The sequence below is a fragment of the Scaptodrosophila lebanonensis genome, unplaced genomic scaffold, assembly GCF_003285725.1.
Source record: "Scaptodrosophila lebanonensis strain 11010-0011.00,11010-0021.00 unplaced genomic scaffold, SlebRS2 tig00000053-arrow-pilon, whole genome shotgun sequence".
NCBI lineage: Eukaryota > Metazoa > Arthropoda > Insecta > Diptera > Drosophilidae > Scaptodrosophila > Scaptodrosophila lebanonensis.
In genome coordinates, this window is record NW_022060548.1 from 5259808 (window position 1) to 5278285 (window position 18478).

At 37.2% G+C, this 18478-nt stretch overlaps 5 protein-coding genes across 19 annotated transcripts in view; 2 read left to right on the forward strand and 3 right to left on the reverse strand.

Moving 5' to 3' along the window:
- LOC115624395 (phosphatidylinositol-binding clathrin assembly protein LAP) overlaps positions 1-8482 on the reverse strand; it is a 28010-nt gene extending 19528 nt beyond the window's left edge. For 11 of the 15 annotated variants that reach the window (XM_030519113.1, XM_030519108.1, XM_030519122.1 and 8 more), the window contains exons 1-8: positions 7971-8106; positions 3174-3316; positions 1852-1927; positions 1231-1263; positions 859-961; positions 677-798; positions 423-616; positions 203-339 (exon numbers count right to left, since the gene is read on the reverse strand). In XM_030519113.1, coding sequence (XP_030374973.1) covers positions 203-339; positions 423-616; positions 677-798; positions 859-961; positions 1231-1263; positions 1852-1927; positions 3174-3316; positions 7971-8106 — 944 coding nt within the window. Of the gene's footprint in view, positions 1-202; positions 340-422; positions 617-676; positions 799-858; positions 962-1230; positions 1264-1851; positions 1928-3173; positions 3317-7970 lie in introns of all 15 variants that reach the window. The other 4 variants (XM_030519123.1, XM_030519120.1, XM_030519109.1 and 1 more) reach the window with 3 other exon arrangements.
- A 426-nt stretch (positions 8483-8908) lies between these two features.
- LOC115623888 (derlin-2) lies at positions 8909-10440 on the forward strand. The gene is made up of 4 exons (XM_030518440.1): positions 8909-9224; positions 9317-9673; positions 9736-9899; positions 9961-10440. The coding sequence occupies exons 1-4, from the start codon at positions 9138-9140 to the stop codon at positions 10127-10129; spliced, it is 777 nt and encodes a 258-aa protein (XP_030374300.1). The 5' UTR covers positions 8909-9137; the 3' UTR covers positions 10130-10440.
- A 239-nt stretch (positions 10441-10679) lies between these two features.
- Positions 10680-11346, forward strand: LOC115623881 (succinate dehydrogenase assembly factor 3, mitochondrial). The gene is made up of 3 exons (XM_030518431.1): positions 10680-10871; positions 10941-11050; positions 11115-11346. Exons 1-3 carry the CDS (start codon positions 10790-10792, stop codon positions 11313-11315), a joined length of 393 nt encoding a protein of 130 aa, XP_030374291.1. The 5' UTR covers positions 10680-10789; the 3' UTR covers positions 11316-11346.
- Positions 11293-12026, reverse strand: LOC115623880 (dihydrofolate reductase). The gene is made up of 2 exons (XM_030518430.1): positions 11857-12026; positions 11293-11804 (listed from the first exon to the last, which is right to left on the reverse strand). The coding sequence occupies exons 1-2, from the start codon at positions 11949-11951 to the stop codon at positions 11330-11332; spliced, it is 570 nt and encodes a 189-aa protein (XP_030374290.1). The 5' UTR covers positions 11952-12026; the 3' UTR covers positions 11293-11329.
- A 162-nt stretch (positions 12027-12188) lies between these two features.
- LOC115624214 (soluble guanylate cyclase 89Db) lies at positions 12189-17293 on the reverse strand. Its single transcript, XM_030518826.1, has 2 exons — positions 17276-17293; positions 12189-14379 (listed from the first exon to the last, which is right to left on the reverse strand). Exon 2 carries the CDS (start codon positions 14325-14327, stop codon positions 12330-12332), a length of 1998 nt encoding a protein of 665 aa, XP_030374686.1. The 5' UTR covers positions 14328-14379; positions 17276-17293; the 3' UTR covers positions 12189-12329.
- Between the last annotated feature and the right edge of the window lie 1185 nt (positions 17294-18478).

Consider the following 18478-nt stretch of genomic DNA (forward strand, 5'->3'; position numbering starts at 1 on the left):
TAATATGTAATATACATTTTAAAAAAACTGAAACACTGGTGTAAGCTTAAAAGATAACAGCAAAAATTTGTCATGCATATTATGCATTTTAAACAAGGATAGTACAATCGGAACTTAAGAGCCTTTACAAATATTCAAACTTATATTTGTTAAGCATTTAGTTTTAAAATCGCTCTTGCAAGGGCATTTAAAACACACACACCTCGACGACTGTGTGGGTGTATTGGCTGCCGATACTTTACGGCCCTCCAGCGTAGCCAAATGCTGCTCCAAAGCGTCCAACAAGGAGCTGGGCGCCTTAGTCAAATCGGGTATGTCTCCTTTATCAATACCCACGTTCTAAGTGAAAAGAACAAAGCAAGAACATTAATTGATAAACAAATTTCAGGACAATTATTTAAAAAAATAATAATAATACACACCTCGGCAACTTTCAGGAATTCACCCACACGATCCATGCGTACCAAGAACTTTTTATACAAGTCTAGAGCATCGCGTGCGTGTTTTTTATTCATATCGAAATACTTTTCCAGCAAATTAATAATGCCATCATTATAGCACGCAAATAGGCGTATGAGATCGCGAAATAGCAACATGAAGCTCATGTTAATGACGCCTGTAATTTGTTATGGATTATGGAATATGGTCTTAGAAATGAAATATTACGCATACGCACCATTGGTCAGATCATTCGATTGGCAATCAAACTCCAAAAGTGCATCCAATTGTGCCTGCAAAACTGGTAAGGTCTTTAGAAGTTTGTCAGCGTTCATGTTGCGCAAGGAGCCCTCCTCTTTGCTACAATAATTACAACATATATAATTAATTCCGAAATAATAGATTAATGGGTTTACTTACCCGCGCTTAACCTTGCAAAAGTCAAATGCCATGGCACGATACGAGAGCGATTTCTCATTCAAATACTTGGCATAGCGTCGAATAAAAGGTGACATATCATAGCCTGTTAATGGAATCGCATTAGAAATTACAAATCATACTCCCTATATGCAACATATTTGGAACACAAAATCAACTAATAAGTTATTGTTTTTAATAGATTACAAATTGAGCGCCATATATGAAAATTAGCACAATCATTTCTGAATGGTTAGTTGAATTTTTAGAGCAATTTTAATACAACATCTACTATAAATTGGGATCCAAACCATAAGATTGAAAGTTAAAGAGTCTACTAGATAGTACCGCCAATGCACTTTTCAAAATACTCACCCATTCTGCCACCTGGAACGCTCATGCCACCATCTGGTTACGTTTATTGTTCGCATGTATATATATGTATGTATATATGTATGTATGTATATAGTAAGTTGGTTTTCGATATTTATTTATATATTGATATAGTAGGTATTAGGTATTTATATATATTTTGATTATTTTTACAGCCAACATGATGTGAGGGAGTGAGTAAGCAGCGACAGCAGTTGCGATTTTCAGTTTTGAGTCGAGCCACAATGTTATTATATTTTTATTTTACAAACACACACACACGCATACACGCACACACACACACATACATATATAAGCCAAATGTATGCGCCGCATTCGTATTAGAATTTAAGTTCATAGAGTTTGGAATATAGAGTATTTGGAATGGAAGTAGAGAGAAAATAGATTGTTTAAGCATTAATGCAGTTGTTACTTAAAATTAAATCGATGTTCAATTTCTAAATATGATATCAATTATTAAAAATGTTATTATGAAAAAAGCATTAAATATAATTTTGCATCATTAACCAAATGGGTTATTATTAAAATTTAGTTTGATAGATGTATGTGCGGGTTATTTTTCTTCGTCAAATTATAATTATAATATGAACAATTTCGTTATACCTTGCACAGTTCCTTTGTCCAGAAAGGAGCTGAGATTGAATGTAGAATTGCTCGAAGCTAGGTATTGCATGAAGCGCTGCAATGAAAAACAAAATTTTGTGTTTTATTATTTAAAATAATACAAGTATATGTATTTTATTGGGTCAGCGATGAGTCCTTCTGCCTTGTTACACTCTTTAAAAAACGTTTTCCCTGCGGATGGAGGGTTTAAAAATAACACAAAATCCGCTATACGTATAATTCAAATTCATTTTGTACTGTTGTGGATTATAGTGACAGCTTAAAACTGATGTAATTTGGAAAATTGATTATTTCCTTTGCATAAAGTGTTGTAAAGTAGCTTTTGATAAAAAATGACAATACATGAGGAAATTCGAAAGGAATACTAAAGATAATATTGTAGTTTATTTCAACAAATTTGGATGTATGTATGTATGCAGTATCAAATATTGTGAAGAAAAAGTGATATTTCCTTCAAATATGATGAGCTGAGTTTAAAGCCAAAATCAAAAACTTTGACGTCTTCTTTTTTTTGGCAAAAAGAACAGCATTTTCGAAAAATCTCTTTACATCTTCATAGCTCTGTGTTACAATGTCCAGTGTTATTATGTCATCTTCTCTTCATCTCATATTGTTGCTTGTATTTGGCTCTGGCAGCATCCTTTGTGTGTTCAATTAAGCTCATATTGTCTCACAATATTGGGGCCATATTCAAAGAAAAACTCGACTCCCACTTGATTTATAGCGCACTTGTGCAAGCAATTTCCCACAATAACAACAACGACGACAATAACGAAACCAACAATCACGGCATTTGTAATTGCATGTGTCACAAAATAAACACACAAATGGGTGGCAAATAAGAAGACAGAAACAGCATGCTCGTATGAAGAAGTGGCAAAGAAAACAACAATAAGAAGAGGCCAAAAGAACACGCTAACCGCGCTGAAAGACAAGCAATCAAACATGAATAGAGCCAAACAACACACACACAATCAATGTACTCGTACATACGTGACCTTTTTAGAAAGATTAGTTATAGAAGTCCAAACCAACGTTGAACTCCATACAAATGAAAAACCCAACCATTACGAAAGCAAACAAACGAACGTACGACGACAACCAAAAAATGCACTGAAAGTGAGAAGAATGCAGTAATAAAAGTAATAAAAAATAATAATAATAAAAGCAAGAAACGAGGCATTTTGGAGGTCATCCATGTGTGAGTCAACGCCCCCTTTTTGTGATATGTTTGGCGAGTCTGTTTGTGTTTGTGTGTGTGTGCGTGTGCGTGTGTATGTCTGGCGTTTAAATATACAAACCTCATTGCCATATGCCATCAAATGATGTGTAGTTATCAGAGACTTATAGACGACCACCCAATTGGCGTTCTGTGAACGTTCAATAAGTAAATTGGCCAAATGGGGTATCGAGACATTTGGCTCGTTTGTGCAATGCACCAGATCTGTAAAGAGAAAGAGAAACAATATTTTTTATGAATGTTGGGTTGCAATTCAATACTTAAGCATAGGGCGACAACGAACGCAAATGAAGCTTATAATTCATATAAATATAAATCACAAAATAATATTTTCAATACAATTTAAGTACAGACGCTCCGCTCTCTCTCTCTCTCTCTCTTATCAGCCTTGGTGCATTTTTCTTATCTGCTTTTGCTTTAGTCGCAGCTTTTTGTTTTTGCTTTCATATCCCAATCTGAAAATACAGCCCCTAAAGTCGTCGTCTGCGTATTACACTTATCGGCACCATTGAGCGTTGAAAAGCAACTCTTCGGACAAAAAACAAACACACTCGTACATGTTATATGCATTTAATTGAAAGCCTATATATATGTAGATCACCCTGCACATTTTATATTATGTTCAAGAATGCTCTCTCTAATTGAATGCTCTGTTTAGGACGCTTGAAAGCCTCACACCAATTTTATATTATATGTTTAGTATTAATAAGTTTAGAATAACTATTTTTATGGAAATTACTGGAAGTTCACTAAAAATAATGCTACAAAAATCAGATGTGTTTATGTTATTGTCCTGCTTTTACTTTTCATCTCCATATACATATAAGACATTTATATTTACCTGTGGGTCCGTTTCTATGTTTTTCTGACCATCCGTATGAAAACTTTTGAACCATTAAAGCTAAGGACCCATACACATATGTATAACCACTTTATAGAGCCGATCGCCTCAAAAATCAAACCTAATTTAACTTTTCGTAAACAAATTTGCTACTTATGAGCTTTTTATAGTGCCCCACTATAGTCTAAAGTTTTAATGAAAACGGGAAACTATATAATACAGCTGCCATTACAATAATTGGTAAAAAAAATGTTTATTTTAAATAAATAGCTGCAAAGAGAAAAAAGGTGAAGAGTCGGACTGGTGCGACTTAAATGTCCGTGGCATTCGTTTCATGTATATCGTATAATGTACTCATAGTTATGAATATATATATATATATATATACATATACATATATGCTTATGAATAGGAGCTCAGCAAACGGAAGAGGCATATCGTAAATCCAAATGAAATATCGGAGCAACAACAGCAGCTTGACAACACCCATACACTTTTCTTATCGCTTTCGCCTTCGCCTAAACAACTATTTCATGCCGAGCCAGTGTGTGAAAATTATAATTAAATGCAATTAAACGCTTCAAGGGGCGTATATGAAATACAGATGTTTTGCAATCTGTCAGTAAACAAACGCATATATGTACCAATACATATGTCTATAGACGAGTATGTAGGTAAGTTAGAGGCAGGGCGTTAAGTTCATGAAATTGGCGCCAGTTGGAAAGCATGAATCATGCTATATTTTAAATCAACAATTTATATACATAGAGGATTATTTTTATAAAATATAGCCAAATTTTACAATTATTTTCATTACATATGTTACCCAATTAGAGCAGAGCTTCATTTTGATTCCAAAAATGTTTGTCTTTAAAGATACAAGCTGTCTTTTCTAATACTAATTCTTATCTTACAAAAAGTGATGCTAATGAACACACGTCATTATAAATCAAAAATTTCTAGGTATGCACATTGATTTTATAGGACAATAATCAATAGAAAATAATCAATTTAACATTTTACTTTCATACAACATGCTTGAATTCAAGTCCATGTCGCTTCTGAAGTTCAAGAAACACAAAATTCTCATACCACGCTTTCCACATTCTTGTCCAACTGGTTTCTGCCACATTCGACCATTACCAAAGAGTGTGAAGCGTAAACAGAAAGTATTTAGTGAAGAAAGCCGGTGAGAAAAGCAAGTGAATAACTCAGAGAATTCTACCTGCTCATGTGTGCTATCCACAGACTTGTAACCAAAGATTAGATTTACGAAGCTCAATTCAAGTCACTTCTTCTGCTAAGTAGGTTTCAATGGCCACTCAAGTCACAAATGTGATGTGTATGTGGGTTCACGGTTCGGGCGACTTCAACTTAAAACAGGCCCTGCTAATTATAACTGGAGCATGACGAGTGTAAATTTTGTGAGCACATTAGCCAAAATAAAAATTAATTAAAAAGAAATATGATATAGGTATTTTTAAATTAGATTAATGTACAATCTAAGTGTTGAACTGGTATTAATAACGAGACATTATTTAATTAAAGATTTACTTTTCATCAAATAGCATTAATTAGGGAAATGAAGAAAAGTTGGTTTGCTTGCAGCTTTCCAACCTGTTCCGGATGCTGTAAATTTTGTAATTTTACCGAAAGGCATAGAAATTACTATTTTGTAGAAATATACACATTTTACAATAAAATTAAAAGGTTAACAACTTCGGCATTGAACTTAACAATCAATAAAAAATCATTAGATGGCATCAAACATTTTTGCTTTTCAAATAATCTCCCAAGAAAATTCCAATTTGTTTAATTTCAGTGAATAAATATCTGCCTCTTCTATCAGTTTATAAAATAAATTAAACACAATCAAATTTCGTTCCTTCAACAGCAAACAAATAGTAATTTTTGCTAATAGACGCACGTAAATTCCATATCATTACTAAGACCCACGAAATGCGATGCTTGTGCATTATGTGAAAATATTATGTATTTACTCGTATATATGTATGTGTTTGTAAATCTTTTCATGCTCAGCGCACATAAAAAGATATACACATAGGCATGAATACAAACGAAAAACTTTTTCATGAGTCATTTGGCGTCCATTGACAACTTCTTTATAAGTTGACTGCAGAAACCAACAAACCCAAAACAGGTCAAATGTATTTCGCGCACAGGTAAAAAAAAGTATAGAGAGGAGCAGCCAATGAGCATAAATTAGGTAAACACTCTGCTGTGGTTATGCCGGCAATCAATAAACCCAAAACTTGTTGTCAGCAAAATTGAGCGTAATTAGGAAAAGCGAAAAAAAAACATAATTGAGGAACAACGGTAAACACCAATAAATAAGAGAACAATGTTGTTAGAAGTGAAAACTTTTGCATACATTAAAAAGACAATGACTACAGATTGTTCATATTGCGCAAAAAACATCAACAAAAATAATAGATAAGAGGGAACTACCACAAAGCGCTTATTGTAGGCGTATCACGTCACACACTCGAATAATGAAAATCTACACACACTCAAATATACATACATACTTGTATGTATGTATAAAAAGGCACACACACTCATTGTAAGTCAATCACACGTGCTGTTGTGAGAAAGTGACGTAACATTAGAAAGAGCGCCGAACGCAGTTAGTTGACGTCGTTGAAAAAGAATTAACCATTTGTGTTAAGCTAGTTTAAGGAGAAATATAAAAAGAGAGTGAGAGAGGAGAGGGCATTGAGAAGAAGAAGAACACGGCAAACATTCAAAAAGCAGCTGAGGCACAGGTGCACTTAAGCTTGGCCTTTGCCTGTGTACGATATTGTGAGGGTGTGTGTGTTTGTTTGTGGCTTGCGGTCGGCTGCCAACAAAATTGGAGCATATTCGCACACAATTACAGATGCACAGTTTGTCATAAAAGTAGACAAACCGTGTCCGTTTAATATCAATTTTTAATGCCATATTTTAACTTGACAGAGGCTGACAAGCTTTAAAAAATTTAAGCATTTCCAGATAACACAATTGTAAAAAGTTGTTACATTATTAAATGTAAATCGAAAAAGTGTGTAATTATTCAAAGATAAAAAACTAACGAGCCTACGACTTTTTGATATTTCAAATGTAATATGTACTTAGGTTAAGCGTTTACAAATATGTGTAAATACTTTTGATATACATATGTACACATAAAAAAAGCAAATCCACAAAATTTGTCCTACTGTTTTATTTTTGGTATTTAAATCAATATCACAGAGCAAAACTTAACTTCCGAATCCAAAAACCTTCAATATTCCAATATTTTTAAATTACCTTGAGCAATACTTATGTGGAATCTATGTTTCTGGCATTGGCCATTTCACAAACATACCTTCGTACATATTAAGTAATATAGCGCAGAAATGAGTTCTAAGGAAAGCTTATTACTAACACATTTTTCGTTGAACTATATGTACAAATTTATATGCTTGCGAAATGTGTCAGCGGGAAAACCCCCTTCACTCCTTTAGTGTCGATAAAAATTCACTTTATGTTTTAATATTATTGGCCCAATTTAATGTATTTCAAATTGTACTTGTTACAGCAATATCTCAATTTGACTCACTGTAAATTATCATAAAAATACCGAAAAACTACACACAGAGACACAATATTAAGGCGCCAGTGAAGCGAGAGGCACAAATGCCTATAATTGAATGAATGGGAATGGCCAAATGTTGACTTGTAGAAAATATTTTGTCTTTTTATGAAGTGCATGTAAGTCTGTCCATGTAAATATGACCGTGTATGCGTGTGCACATGTTGTAACTAGGAAATGTTAACCGTTATTTCTTGTTTTTTACGCTCCCACTCTCTCCACCCGCTGAATATTTATGCAACCACAACCGCAATGTATGGCAGTTTAATTAGCAAAACAAATACACACATATACTCGTGTGTAGATAAGTATGTATGTATGTAAATGTGGAAATGAACAAAAATACAGATATACAAATGTGTAGTTTTGTGCATTGAACTTACAATCCAAATGCTTCTTCTTCGGCCCAATGCATTCCTCAGTTGTGGCCTTGCACACAGACTTGGCCAGTCCTTGGCCCGCAAGGCTGTGTCTGGCAGCCAGCAGCCTGTCATTGATTGTTTGCCCAGCCATAGTCATGTTGAAGCTGTTGATTTTATAACACTCTGCACTCGGCGAATTTTTATTTAAACGAGTATTTTGATGCTTTTATTAATTTAATTATATCAGGAGCGGACAAGAGACCAATACGCACACACAAAACATACACACAGAAACACAACACAGAAGTGAAGACGTATTGATTGATTGAACTATTTGCTATAATAATTGATTGTTACACTAAAATAATATAGACAACACAGGCGACCGATTTTTTAAATATTTTGCAGCTTGCTCTTAATTTAACGCCGCGTTTTCCTGCGCTTTTGTGACCGGTGCGTTATTCTGTATCGCAATTTTTATATTCCTCTTTTGCCACGAAGAAATCGATAATGGCGACCGACTAACAACTGTGTGTGTGTATCATGCCAAAACTGACAGCTCACTCAGCTGTTCTATAAATGAGAACTAGAGATGGTACTCAATACGTTACCGTTACAATGTTGAGTATAACAAGTAAAATATCACTGTACAAAATGTTTACTTGTTGCAACTTATTACAAACAATTTTCTTCACATACGGTAATAATTTTCCTGTTTCCTCAGAACATTTTACCATTCGATTCCATAGTGGTCCATTAACATGGGCCACCTACAATGCTAGTTTCTGTAATATTTAGTATATACCGAAGATTTAGAAAACAGTTGGTTTTTATTTGAATACCAACCACGATGACAATACTGGAAGTCCATTGCAGTTACTTATATAGAAATCGATACTCACTTATCAGATAAACGATGCTAAATCGAATACATAAAAACAGCTGTGGGTTCATCGGTGAAAACAACGACGCGTAGCTGGTATCCATCCAGCTGTAATCATTATTTTATTTTCTTGCCGCGCACGACACTTCAGCACAATATCATAACGCATGCAGATCCTGGGCACCAAGAACACTGAAATCAAAGTGTAATAGCTATAGCAGATGACAGAAAAGGCTCAATATCCACTCCATCAACAACAAGCCATTACAATACCTTAAACAAACAGGCCCCGGCTCACAGCCAAAATGAATGCGCTGCGTCAGTTCTATATGGAGATTCCCGTAGTGACACGGGCCTACACCACGGTCTGCGTGCTCACCACACTGGCGGTGGTAAGTAATCCTTATAAAGTTCGTCTTACAACTCGTATTGTGGACGCTGACGTGTAATGCATTCCTAACTATTTGTTTCTGTCTTTGACTAGCATCTGGATCTGGTGTCCCCACTTCAATTATACTTCAATCCAACGCTGATAGTGCGCAAATTTCAGGTCTGGCGCCTAGCCACAACATTCCTTTACTTTGGTACAATTGGCATTAGCTTCTTCTTCAACATGGTATTCACATATCGCTATTGTCGGATGTTGGAGGATGGCTCCTTCCGTGGGCGAAGTTCAGACTTTGTTATGATGTTCATATTCGGTGGTGTGCTGATGACTTTCTTTGGCATTTTCGTTAATTTGTTGTTCCTGGGACAGGCGTTTACATTAATGTTGGTTTATGTGTGGTCTCGACGAAATCCTCTGGTGCCTATGAACTTTTTCGGCGTTCTCAACTTTCAGGTGATAATCAGATTGCAGTTCGTAAAAAGTATGGACTAATTTTTACACATTTGACTTTGCAGGCGCCCTATTTACCTTGGGTTTTACTGTGTTGCTCCATGATTCTGGGTAATACGGTGTGGGTGGATATTATCGGCATGGGCGTCGGACATATTTACTATGTGTTGGAGGATGTCTATCCACAGTTATCAAATGGATACAGACTGATTAAGACGCCATACTTCCTGTAAGTAGCCAGCATTAGAAAATCATTCTTGTCTTTAATAATTCTCTTTTAAATATTGCAGAAAGCGACTTTTTAACGAGCACATTGAACGCAACTATCAAGCAGCTGCTGAGGATCGACCCGGTGGCTTTCTTTGGGGCGACGAAGGTCAACCATTGCTAAATCCGCCCGATCAGGAACAGGAAGGCGGAGAGCGTCTAGCACAGCCGGCAGCCGCACCGCCGCAATAACAAAAGCAAAGGCATTATTGTTACTAAGTAATACTAATTGTTTTTGGGCTCGCCTTACACAGCATTTGACGACGATGACAAAGTTTGTACCCCTCCGCCACCAACAACAAATAAGAAATGCACTTGGTGCTGCCTATCAAATTAGTAACGGCAATTAGACATTTATATAGGCACAATTAACAGCGATCCATTTTATGGAGTAACGCGGCGTGCAATAGTTAGCCAAAGTTAATTCAAGTGTGTGTGTGCATGAATTATTAATTATTATTGGGTTTCTATAGAGTTCCATTACGCATTGATTTTGTCTCTAAGCTACGTTTTTTGGTAACTTCAACTTTACAGTGCACATGTGATTAAATATTTACTTACATGCTACAAATGTTGTGGAAAATTAAGTGAAATATAAATTTGCAATGACAATTACAAACGCTTTTATTAAGTTTAAAATTGTCTGAAATGCACAAAAGAAAAATTTCAAATTTTCGTTCAAAGGGTGTTGCCAGACTGTTCAATCACGCAATTTTTTTTTTAAATGCGAGTTGGTAGGCCCATCCCTCAAACAGCTGTTGAGCTTCGGTTAGAGCGGTTTGTTATGATACCTTCATACAATTCTAAACAAATTCGAAGTCTCATAAATATTTGTTTTATAAAATAAACTTAATGTCAAAAATAACTCTGAATCAACTGACACACCCACAACGGGTGCGCTTGCTGTACAAAACAATTCTGCGGCTACATCGCGGTGAGAACTTGCAGCCAAATGGTCAAATAACAGGCGCAATATAAAATAGCTCCACCTTCTCTCTTTTAGGCCTGCCCACAGAACTGCGTGCTCTAGGTGACAATTATGTGCGCGACGAGTTCCGCCGGCATCTCAAATGCAATCCAATGGAAGCACAGCTATTCATGACAGAATGGGCGGTAAGTTTTACGTAAGTTAAGTAAGTTTTACGTACTGTATTAATTTCCATCTGCCCAATCATAGCGATACGCTTCTACTATAACCAAACAGCTGGGCCTGCGGGGCAAGCCAAAAGGGGAGCTGGGCGAGCAACTCGATCCAAGTGCGGTAGAAATGCTGAAGGATGACCAAGTCGTACAGCTTTATGAGCTAATGCTGGCCACAAAAGCACTTAATGGTGATACAATAACAGCAGACGATGTGCGCGGTGCAACACCGAAATAAAGGCTTTATTTTCGTTATTGTTTCTCCAAAATTTTGTACTCGTACTTAATGCCATTTTCTTCCTGCACGCCCAACGGTGTGTCCGTATCAGGCGAGACTTCTCGAAAGCTTGCGGGTATATTGGGAAAAAACGTGTCGCACTCAAAGTGCTGCTGTATCTTGGTTATGTAAAGGCGGTGACAGCGTGGCGAACTCATTGCCTCAGCATATACACCACTGCCACCAACAATCCAAACATTTTCGATTTCATCCTTTAAATCAACGCTCTCCAAATGCTGCATGGCAGACTCCAGATTGGGAAACAGTAAGACATCATCCGGCAGATCATCGTGCTTAAGTGTAGTGCTCAGCACAATATTAAGGCGTTCGGGCAGTGGCCGCTTGTTGGCAGGTATGCCGAAATATGTTCTACGACCCATAATGGCGACATTCCGCTTCGTAGGGTCACTAATGCGCTTTGTGGTGCGACTGAAATACTTTAGCTCAGACCTGAAGTAAACTTAAGTTATTGACAAATTGGATATAATATTTAATTATTTACTTAATTTGCCAGGGCAGGTCACCTCTAATGCCGATACCAAAATTATCACACACAGCCACAATTAAATTAAATTTTAACATCTTTTTGCAAGTCATCTATGTATGCATATGTACATATGTATGTTTTCAACAAATTTCTAATCTTATCTCTAAAACCTGATTTGATTCAATTGAAAACAACTTTTTAGTCACTTTAGGAGTGTGCAATTTTTTGCCGCCAACAGAAAACTATCGACGCCTAATAAATCGGTAAATCGATAGATATTATAAACTATGTATCCTGGAAACTTTCATGCACCAAAGAATATATACGTTAATTATGAAAAACACACATTAAATTCAATTTTTTATTGCAGCGGTGAATAAAGTTCACAATTACATACAATGTGTGGTACAGAGTGCTGTGTAAAGAGCTTAAAACTAATTGCCTTTGTATTTAAGCTGATATTTGCCTGTAAATTGGTCGAATTGAATTTATTCCGGTGGTCCTTCCAGAAGCCAAAAGGTCTCCATTTCACCCTTGCCCTTGACAGTGACGTAACCACGAGACTCCACCTTATAGCCCACCTTGCTAACTTTCTCCGCCGTATACGATGATAGTTGAATCTTCCACGGATCGCAGCTGCTCTCCATGCGCGAGGCCGTATTGACGGTATCACCAAAAAGGCAATACCGCGGCACCTTCAGGCCAACAACTCCCGCCACGACTGGCCCGGAATTAATGCCACATCTGATGGCAACATCCGGTAAGTTGTGGCCCTTAACTTTTTTTGTTACCCTCAATGCCAAGTCGCAGGCATGCTCCGCATGTAAGGGATTCTGGTCTGGTGCACCGGAAACAGCCAAGTACACCATGCCAACAGTCTCCACTTTGTACACAAATGGCGATATGATCTCCTCATCGAGGGCGGAGAAAACTTTGTTTAGCGTATTGACCGCCTGCATGGCATCTTGAATGTTGTTCGATCCACCGTCGTAGACATGCAACACTTCAATAAATATGACGGACACCTCTTCGAAGCTCTGGCATACATGCTCCTGGCCTTTGCGCATACGCTCGGCAATGGGACGCGGTATCATCGAGTACAATAGCTCGTCACCCTGACGTTTCCATGAATCGGCCAACCCCAGCGACTTCTCTAGCTCATCGGAGCGCTGTTCCTCCTTCTCAAACATAATCTCGAGCTTGGAACAATGCTGCCAGCCGGCCATCACCAACTCACGACTGAGACCATGTGGATTGAGATCATTCAAGTACAAACCAATGCCGTGCAACTCATCCAAATCTTCGATCAGTGGACTGCACAAGAAAATTAATGAGTCCACATCTTTGAGATAAAACATTTGGCCCTTGAGCAGAATGGAGCGCAGACCTTGCGACGAACGACGCTCTCCAGTGGCCGGATCAATTTCACTCTCCCCAGTGACCTCATCACTTGCATGCTCCTGACTAAACTCCTGCGCATTGGCCAATGCCATGGCCTGTGCCTCATTCAGCTTCATGTCGTCCAGATCGTCGAAATCCATGTTCAGCGCCACATCGTAAGCGGCACGATTGTGGCCCGTGCGTATAAGCTCGAACTCGAATAGAACCGTTTTCATTTTTTGTATGGTCTCCCAGGTGATGGTCGTGTCCTTCGGCCGTCGACACTTAAACAAATCCATCACCTGGGAGCCAATGAAGCGCTTAGGATTGGCGCCAGGATTATGCAATATCCAGGTCTCCACAATTTTCTCACCCGCATTAGTTATTTTCATGTCATGATTGAGCACAATGGTGAAGGGAAAGAGCTCCAGAAAAACATTTAAGTTCACTGTTGGCAGCTTTAGTTGGGTCGGATGGGCCACAACATTCACACGCTTGGCCATATATTCCCGATTATCAAAGTCCATTCGATATTTCACCACAACCGTCAAGGGGCCATCCGTCAGCTTAATGGGACCTGCGGTTCCGCCGCTAATATCGTTCTGACTCTCAATGACATACAACTTTATCTCCAATCCATAGAACTCTCTAGCCACCTCCGTCATCTGGCCAATCAGGTATTTGGACATGCCTGTACGTCCACTGCGATACAGTATGACCGCTCCATCGTTGTCCATGTGGGTCAGCTGCATGCTCGGCGACTTCATCTTAGGGTAAGTGAATCGCATCTGCAGATGAATGTTGTCGATGCTCTGCAAAAAGTCACAGAAATAACGACCCGTGGAGCGTATCATCTTATCGTATCCAAAGTTACTGAAGAAACGCACAAAGCAGCGACCGAAGAAGTTCATGCAAGAGTCAAAGGACTCGCCGGTGCAGGCGGACAAGGCAGCCGCAAAGTCCGGCATCAGCTTATCCGGATAGATCTGATGCGTCTTGAATGTGTTGTGCCGGCAGTCGACTATCTGGCATATCTTGCGCCACACCTCCTTCCCATACTCCTCCTGCACATAGTGCTGCACACTCTCATACAACATGCCATACATCCTGGCGTTTCTTTAACAAAATCTAAGCGGGTGGGGCTAAAGGTGTCGCACTCTGTAATGAGAAAATAAGAAAGTTAACGGGACCGGTATTAGGCAACATGTTAGAAAGTTTTCTCATCAGACACAGCAGGTTATTGGCCAAGCGTTGAAGGCAAATACTTGCTCAACAAAACTTCAGTCAATTGGCAGCAGTTGGCCAAGTTAAAAAGTTAAAGCTGAACATTTCTCATTTACAGAAATTTACAGAAAAGATAAACCAAGCAGCAAAATGAAGCAACTTTTCATATTTTTCATATGATAAATTATTTGATATAGTTATTACAAACTTTTTATGTTTACTACAAAAATGTTTGAAAGTAAAGATTTTAAGGTTTTTATTATTATTTAATGACGAGCATATTTTAATGTCTTTTATATATTATGAGCAATCGTAGAACGTTGATAAATAATTATTTTTTCATTAGTATTATTTTTCACTGTTCAATCAGCAATTGGAAATGGCAAGATGTGTAAATATGTTTACTAAAAATCGCATGTTAGTTAGCTATTAAGAAACTATTAACCAAGTTATTAGGAACCCGCGTGGCAATTTCAACTCTACATATAAGTGGGCAGCCAAATAATCCCACAATACCTAAGGGCATCGTGGTAACTTAAACCCAAAAAAAATAGGTTAGCAATTAGGTACTTATTGTGTATTTATAATGTCAACGTATCTTTTCGAAATTAAAGAGGACTCATACATATGTATATCCGAAAACCTTCCTTTCAGAAAATCTACTAAAGCATTTATATGAAATAGATAAATGAAACTTGATTGATAATTTAAATAAGATTTGGGCATTTACAGGAGAATCAATCAAAAGACCTCCTAAATGAATAAAAAAAAAATCATGTACGCTCTGGGGAAGATTCGGCTGAGTATTAAGCGATGTAGTTCAACGTAAATGTTGTTGAATGACAGATAGTTTAAGCCATGTCCATTTACTTTGTTAAAACACATAACATACATTTATGTAATTATTTTTCAATTTATATTTCATTCATTTATTTCTACGTGGTCGCGGTGGCTATAACTACAAGTATACATTACTGTACTTAAAACAATCAGCTGAAGAATTATAAGCCTGCAAGCATAAAACATCAATTACAATGGTCGGTAAACAACAAAAATGTTCATGCTTAAAAAAAGAATGCTTCAAGAAATATTTGGCCCTCTTTATGGGAAAAAGGATTCAAAAGAAATCGTTCATCATACCGTAGTAAAAAACCGCAAACAATTTTTGGATATATTAGCTTACTTGTATTTACAAGTAAGCTAATATATCCACAAATTTATATATATATATTTATATGGCTTGCGTTTAGGAATTTCATATCATTAATATCAATCATACGCCTTGTTGGCTTTTAGTGTGCAGAAACAGATTTGTCTAGAGCTATAAATCGTAGTCTGCTGATTAACTTTCGTTTTAAGACAACGTAAACTAAAGTGAATAACCCATGCCACCACCAAAGGCCTTTCAAAGCCAATACGTCAAGCATAAAAATTTCGTATCATTCACTTCTCTGGACCATGTGTGGTGGGCTGAGAGTCTGAGTCTGAGAAGGTGGTCTGCCCACATGTATATGTTGCGATTGCCATTTAAGGCTTGGGAACAAAGTTAAGCCGCTTGAAGAAATTTCAGCTTTCATTTGCCACACGACGTGTCGTGTCGAGCTTCGTCTTTTGATTTATTGTCGCGACAGTTTAATTTGGTTTTACGCGCCAACGACGGCGTCAGGCACGCGTGTCCTGGCCATGTCCTTGCTGTTTGCCAAGACACTGCCATTTTGGGTGCGCACTCACGTACTCAGAATGACAACCGCACGCTGAGCCGATTGTTTGACTTCTCCATGACTCCTGTTGCTTTTTCTTTGGGCTGCTGGGAAAAGTTTAGATGTTTACTTTTCAATTGTCGTCGTAAAGCGATTTGTTAGAGCTTTCGAAGGTAGCTCATAAGTTCGCTTTAATATTTCCTCGGGCATCGCCAATTTTGGGTGCAGTAAGCGTGACTTTTTAACACAATTGAGAGGGATTTGCTTGAGAGCACCAGGAAATTGAATAACATTGATGGGAAGACATTCGGTTTTGTGGTAGGGTGCGTTATTTACCTTAGAATACCACTTGATATTGTATAATTAAATCAAGGCATTGCTAATGGAATCTGCGTTGAAGTGTTGCCGAAAGGCTTTAATTGTTGTTAATTTATATTTCAAAAAAAATCCAATCAATTAAAAAAAAATTTTTTAAATTGTTTGTCAGAAAGTCATTTAAACTCAGTGAAACTCTCGTTTTTAAGAATAATATTGTGTTTTGTCGAGAATATATTGCCATTATTTTTGGATAGAAATGCTTATTTTGAATCACATTTTCGCCTTTTTAAGAAAAATTTAACAATATAATTTTCTTCATTTGATTTTAAATAGCTATTTGGTAAAAAATTTGCTGCTTGCTTTAGGAAAATAATTTCTTGTTTCTATGTTTTCACATCATATTTTGTGATAATAAAGCAGTTTTGTAAAATAAAAAAGTTGTAAGAAAATAATTTTCAAAAATTGTGTTGTTTTTACAAAATATATAATCCATAATTTAACAAAATCATTTACGCAAATAAATGTTCTTCAATTAATTTTTCTGACTACTTTTTAATTCTAATTCCAAGAAAGAAATTCTCTTATATTAAATTTGAAGTGAAATGCAGGTATTTTAGTTTACTTCATTTATTTATTTAATCAAGGACCTTTGAAAGAATTTTTCTGAGTGCCAGCATCCATTTAACAAATATCCTAAAAGTAAATTTTTCGGGCTTCTTGACTTTAAGCCACTTAACACACAAATTAGCATATATACAATGTGTATGTATGTATGTGGGGTAGGAGCTACTTGTACAAGAAACCATACTTACATACTTGTTGTTGTACTAATGTTGTTGTTGTTGTTGTGTTGTTCCCAATGCCGTTATGTTTCAGGTTCGCGCTGGCAATTTTAATTTTAAACTGGCAACGAAACGGTAACAGAGGCAGAAGCAAAAGCAAAACAACATTAAATCACCTCTTGTTGTTGATGTTGTTGTTGTTGTTGTTGAAAGGAATGCAAATTTAAATTTAGGCTCACGCTCACGGCATTTGCGTGTTATTTACTTATTTATAATTTGGCAAACGCACACAGACAAAAAAGCGAGCAAACAAACAAACATACTCGTACATATGTAATGTAAGTGTGTATTTATGATGCCCAGAGGCCTGTTGGCGCTTCACAAAAACACACAGGAGTTTTGTTTTATTTTATTCACTTGATTATTTTTATTTTGAGTTGTGGTTGTTTTCGGTTTTTTTTTCGGATTTATTTTCCAGCAGCTGCCGCTTCTATTTTGTTTGTACCGCACGCTTCAGCTGTTGTTTTTGCACTAATTCTGCTTTTTACCGGATTCGAGGATGCTTTCTGGCTTTCGCATCGGACCGTTACGAGCTTTTCAGTTCGCGCTCGTTGTGCGAATGAAGTGCGTGTCGTATGGCGAACGTCCTTTTATAGGCGAGAATGCTTTGAACGCCTTCACTTCCGCTCCTCCCACACCCACACCCGCACGCAACACACTGTCTCTTGTGTTTGTAGTCGCCCCCCGCCATCCTTCCCCTATCTATCCCTTGCGTGTTCAGCATTGTGTTTCATATTGTTGCTCCTTGGCACTTTGCGTTCGCTCCTTGTTGATGTCAATTGACGCTTACTTCTCGATAAAGTATCTAGAAAGGAGTTTTTTCATCTCACACTCTCCCTCTCTCTCTCTCTCTCTCTCTCACACACACACTCTCAGGCTCTTTATTTTTGTTACTTTTTTGGCACACACACACACACACACACACATGCATACGTGTTGGCTTTCATGCGTTCTTAGCATTCCGTGCGGAATATTGTCCTTTTAGATCCCACTGAATTACAGTTTAAATAGGGCTGCACAAAAATGGGGAAGCTCTGGAGGTGCAGTTTCAATTTCAATTTTTTAAATACAAAATTATAAAATAAATTTCTTCAATATGCTAAAAACAAATCAATGAGCTGGCGAATAACTCAAAAAACCCTAAGTAGTTCTATCTTTTCAGAATTAAATATT

Coding starts and splice junctions, on each gene's coding strand:
- LOC115623888 (XM_030518440.1), top strand. CDS start 9,138: ATGAATGCGCTGCGTCAGTTCTATATGGAGATTCCCGTAGTGACACGG. Junction 9,225..9,316: donor TGCTCACCACACTGGCGGTG/GTAAGTAATCCT, acceptor GTCTTTGACTAG/CATCTGGATCTGGTGTCCCC. Junction 9,900..9,960: donor ATTAAGACGCCATACTTCCT/GTAAGTAGCCAG, acceptor TAAATATTGCAG/AAAGCGACTTTTTAACGAGC.
- LOC115623881 (XM_030518431.1), top strand. CDS start 10,790: ATGTCAAAAATAACTCTGAATCAACTGACACACCCACAACGGGTGCGC. Junction 10,872..10,940: donor AATTCTGCGGCTACATCGCG/GTGAGAACTTGC, acceptor TCTCTCTTTTAG/GCCTGCCCACAGAACTGCGT. Junction 11,051..11,114: donor TATTCATGACAGAATGGGCG/GTAAGTTTTACG, acceptor GCCCAATCATAG/CGATACGCTTCTACTATAAC.
- LOC115623880 (XM_030518430.1), bottom strand. CDS start 11,951: ATGACTTGCAAAAAGATGTTAAAATTTAATTTAATTGTGGCTGTGTGT. Junction 11,805..11,856: donor GACCTGCCCTGGCAAATTAA/GTAAATAATTAA, acceptor AGTTTACTTCAG/GTCTGAGCTAAAGTATTTCA.
- LOC115624214 (XM_030518826.1), bottom strand. CDS start 14,327: ATGTATGGCATGTTGTATGAGAGTGTGCAGCACTATGTGCAGGAGGAG.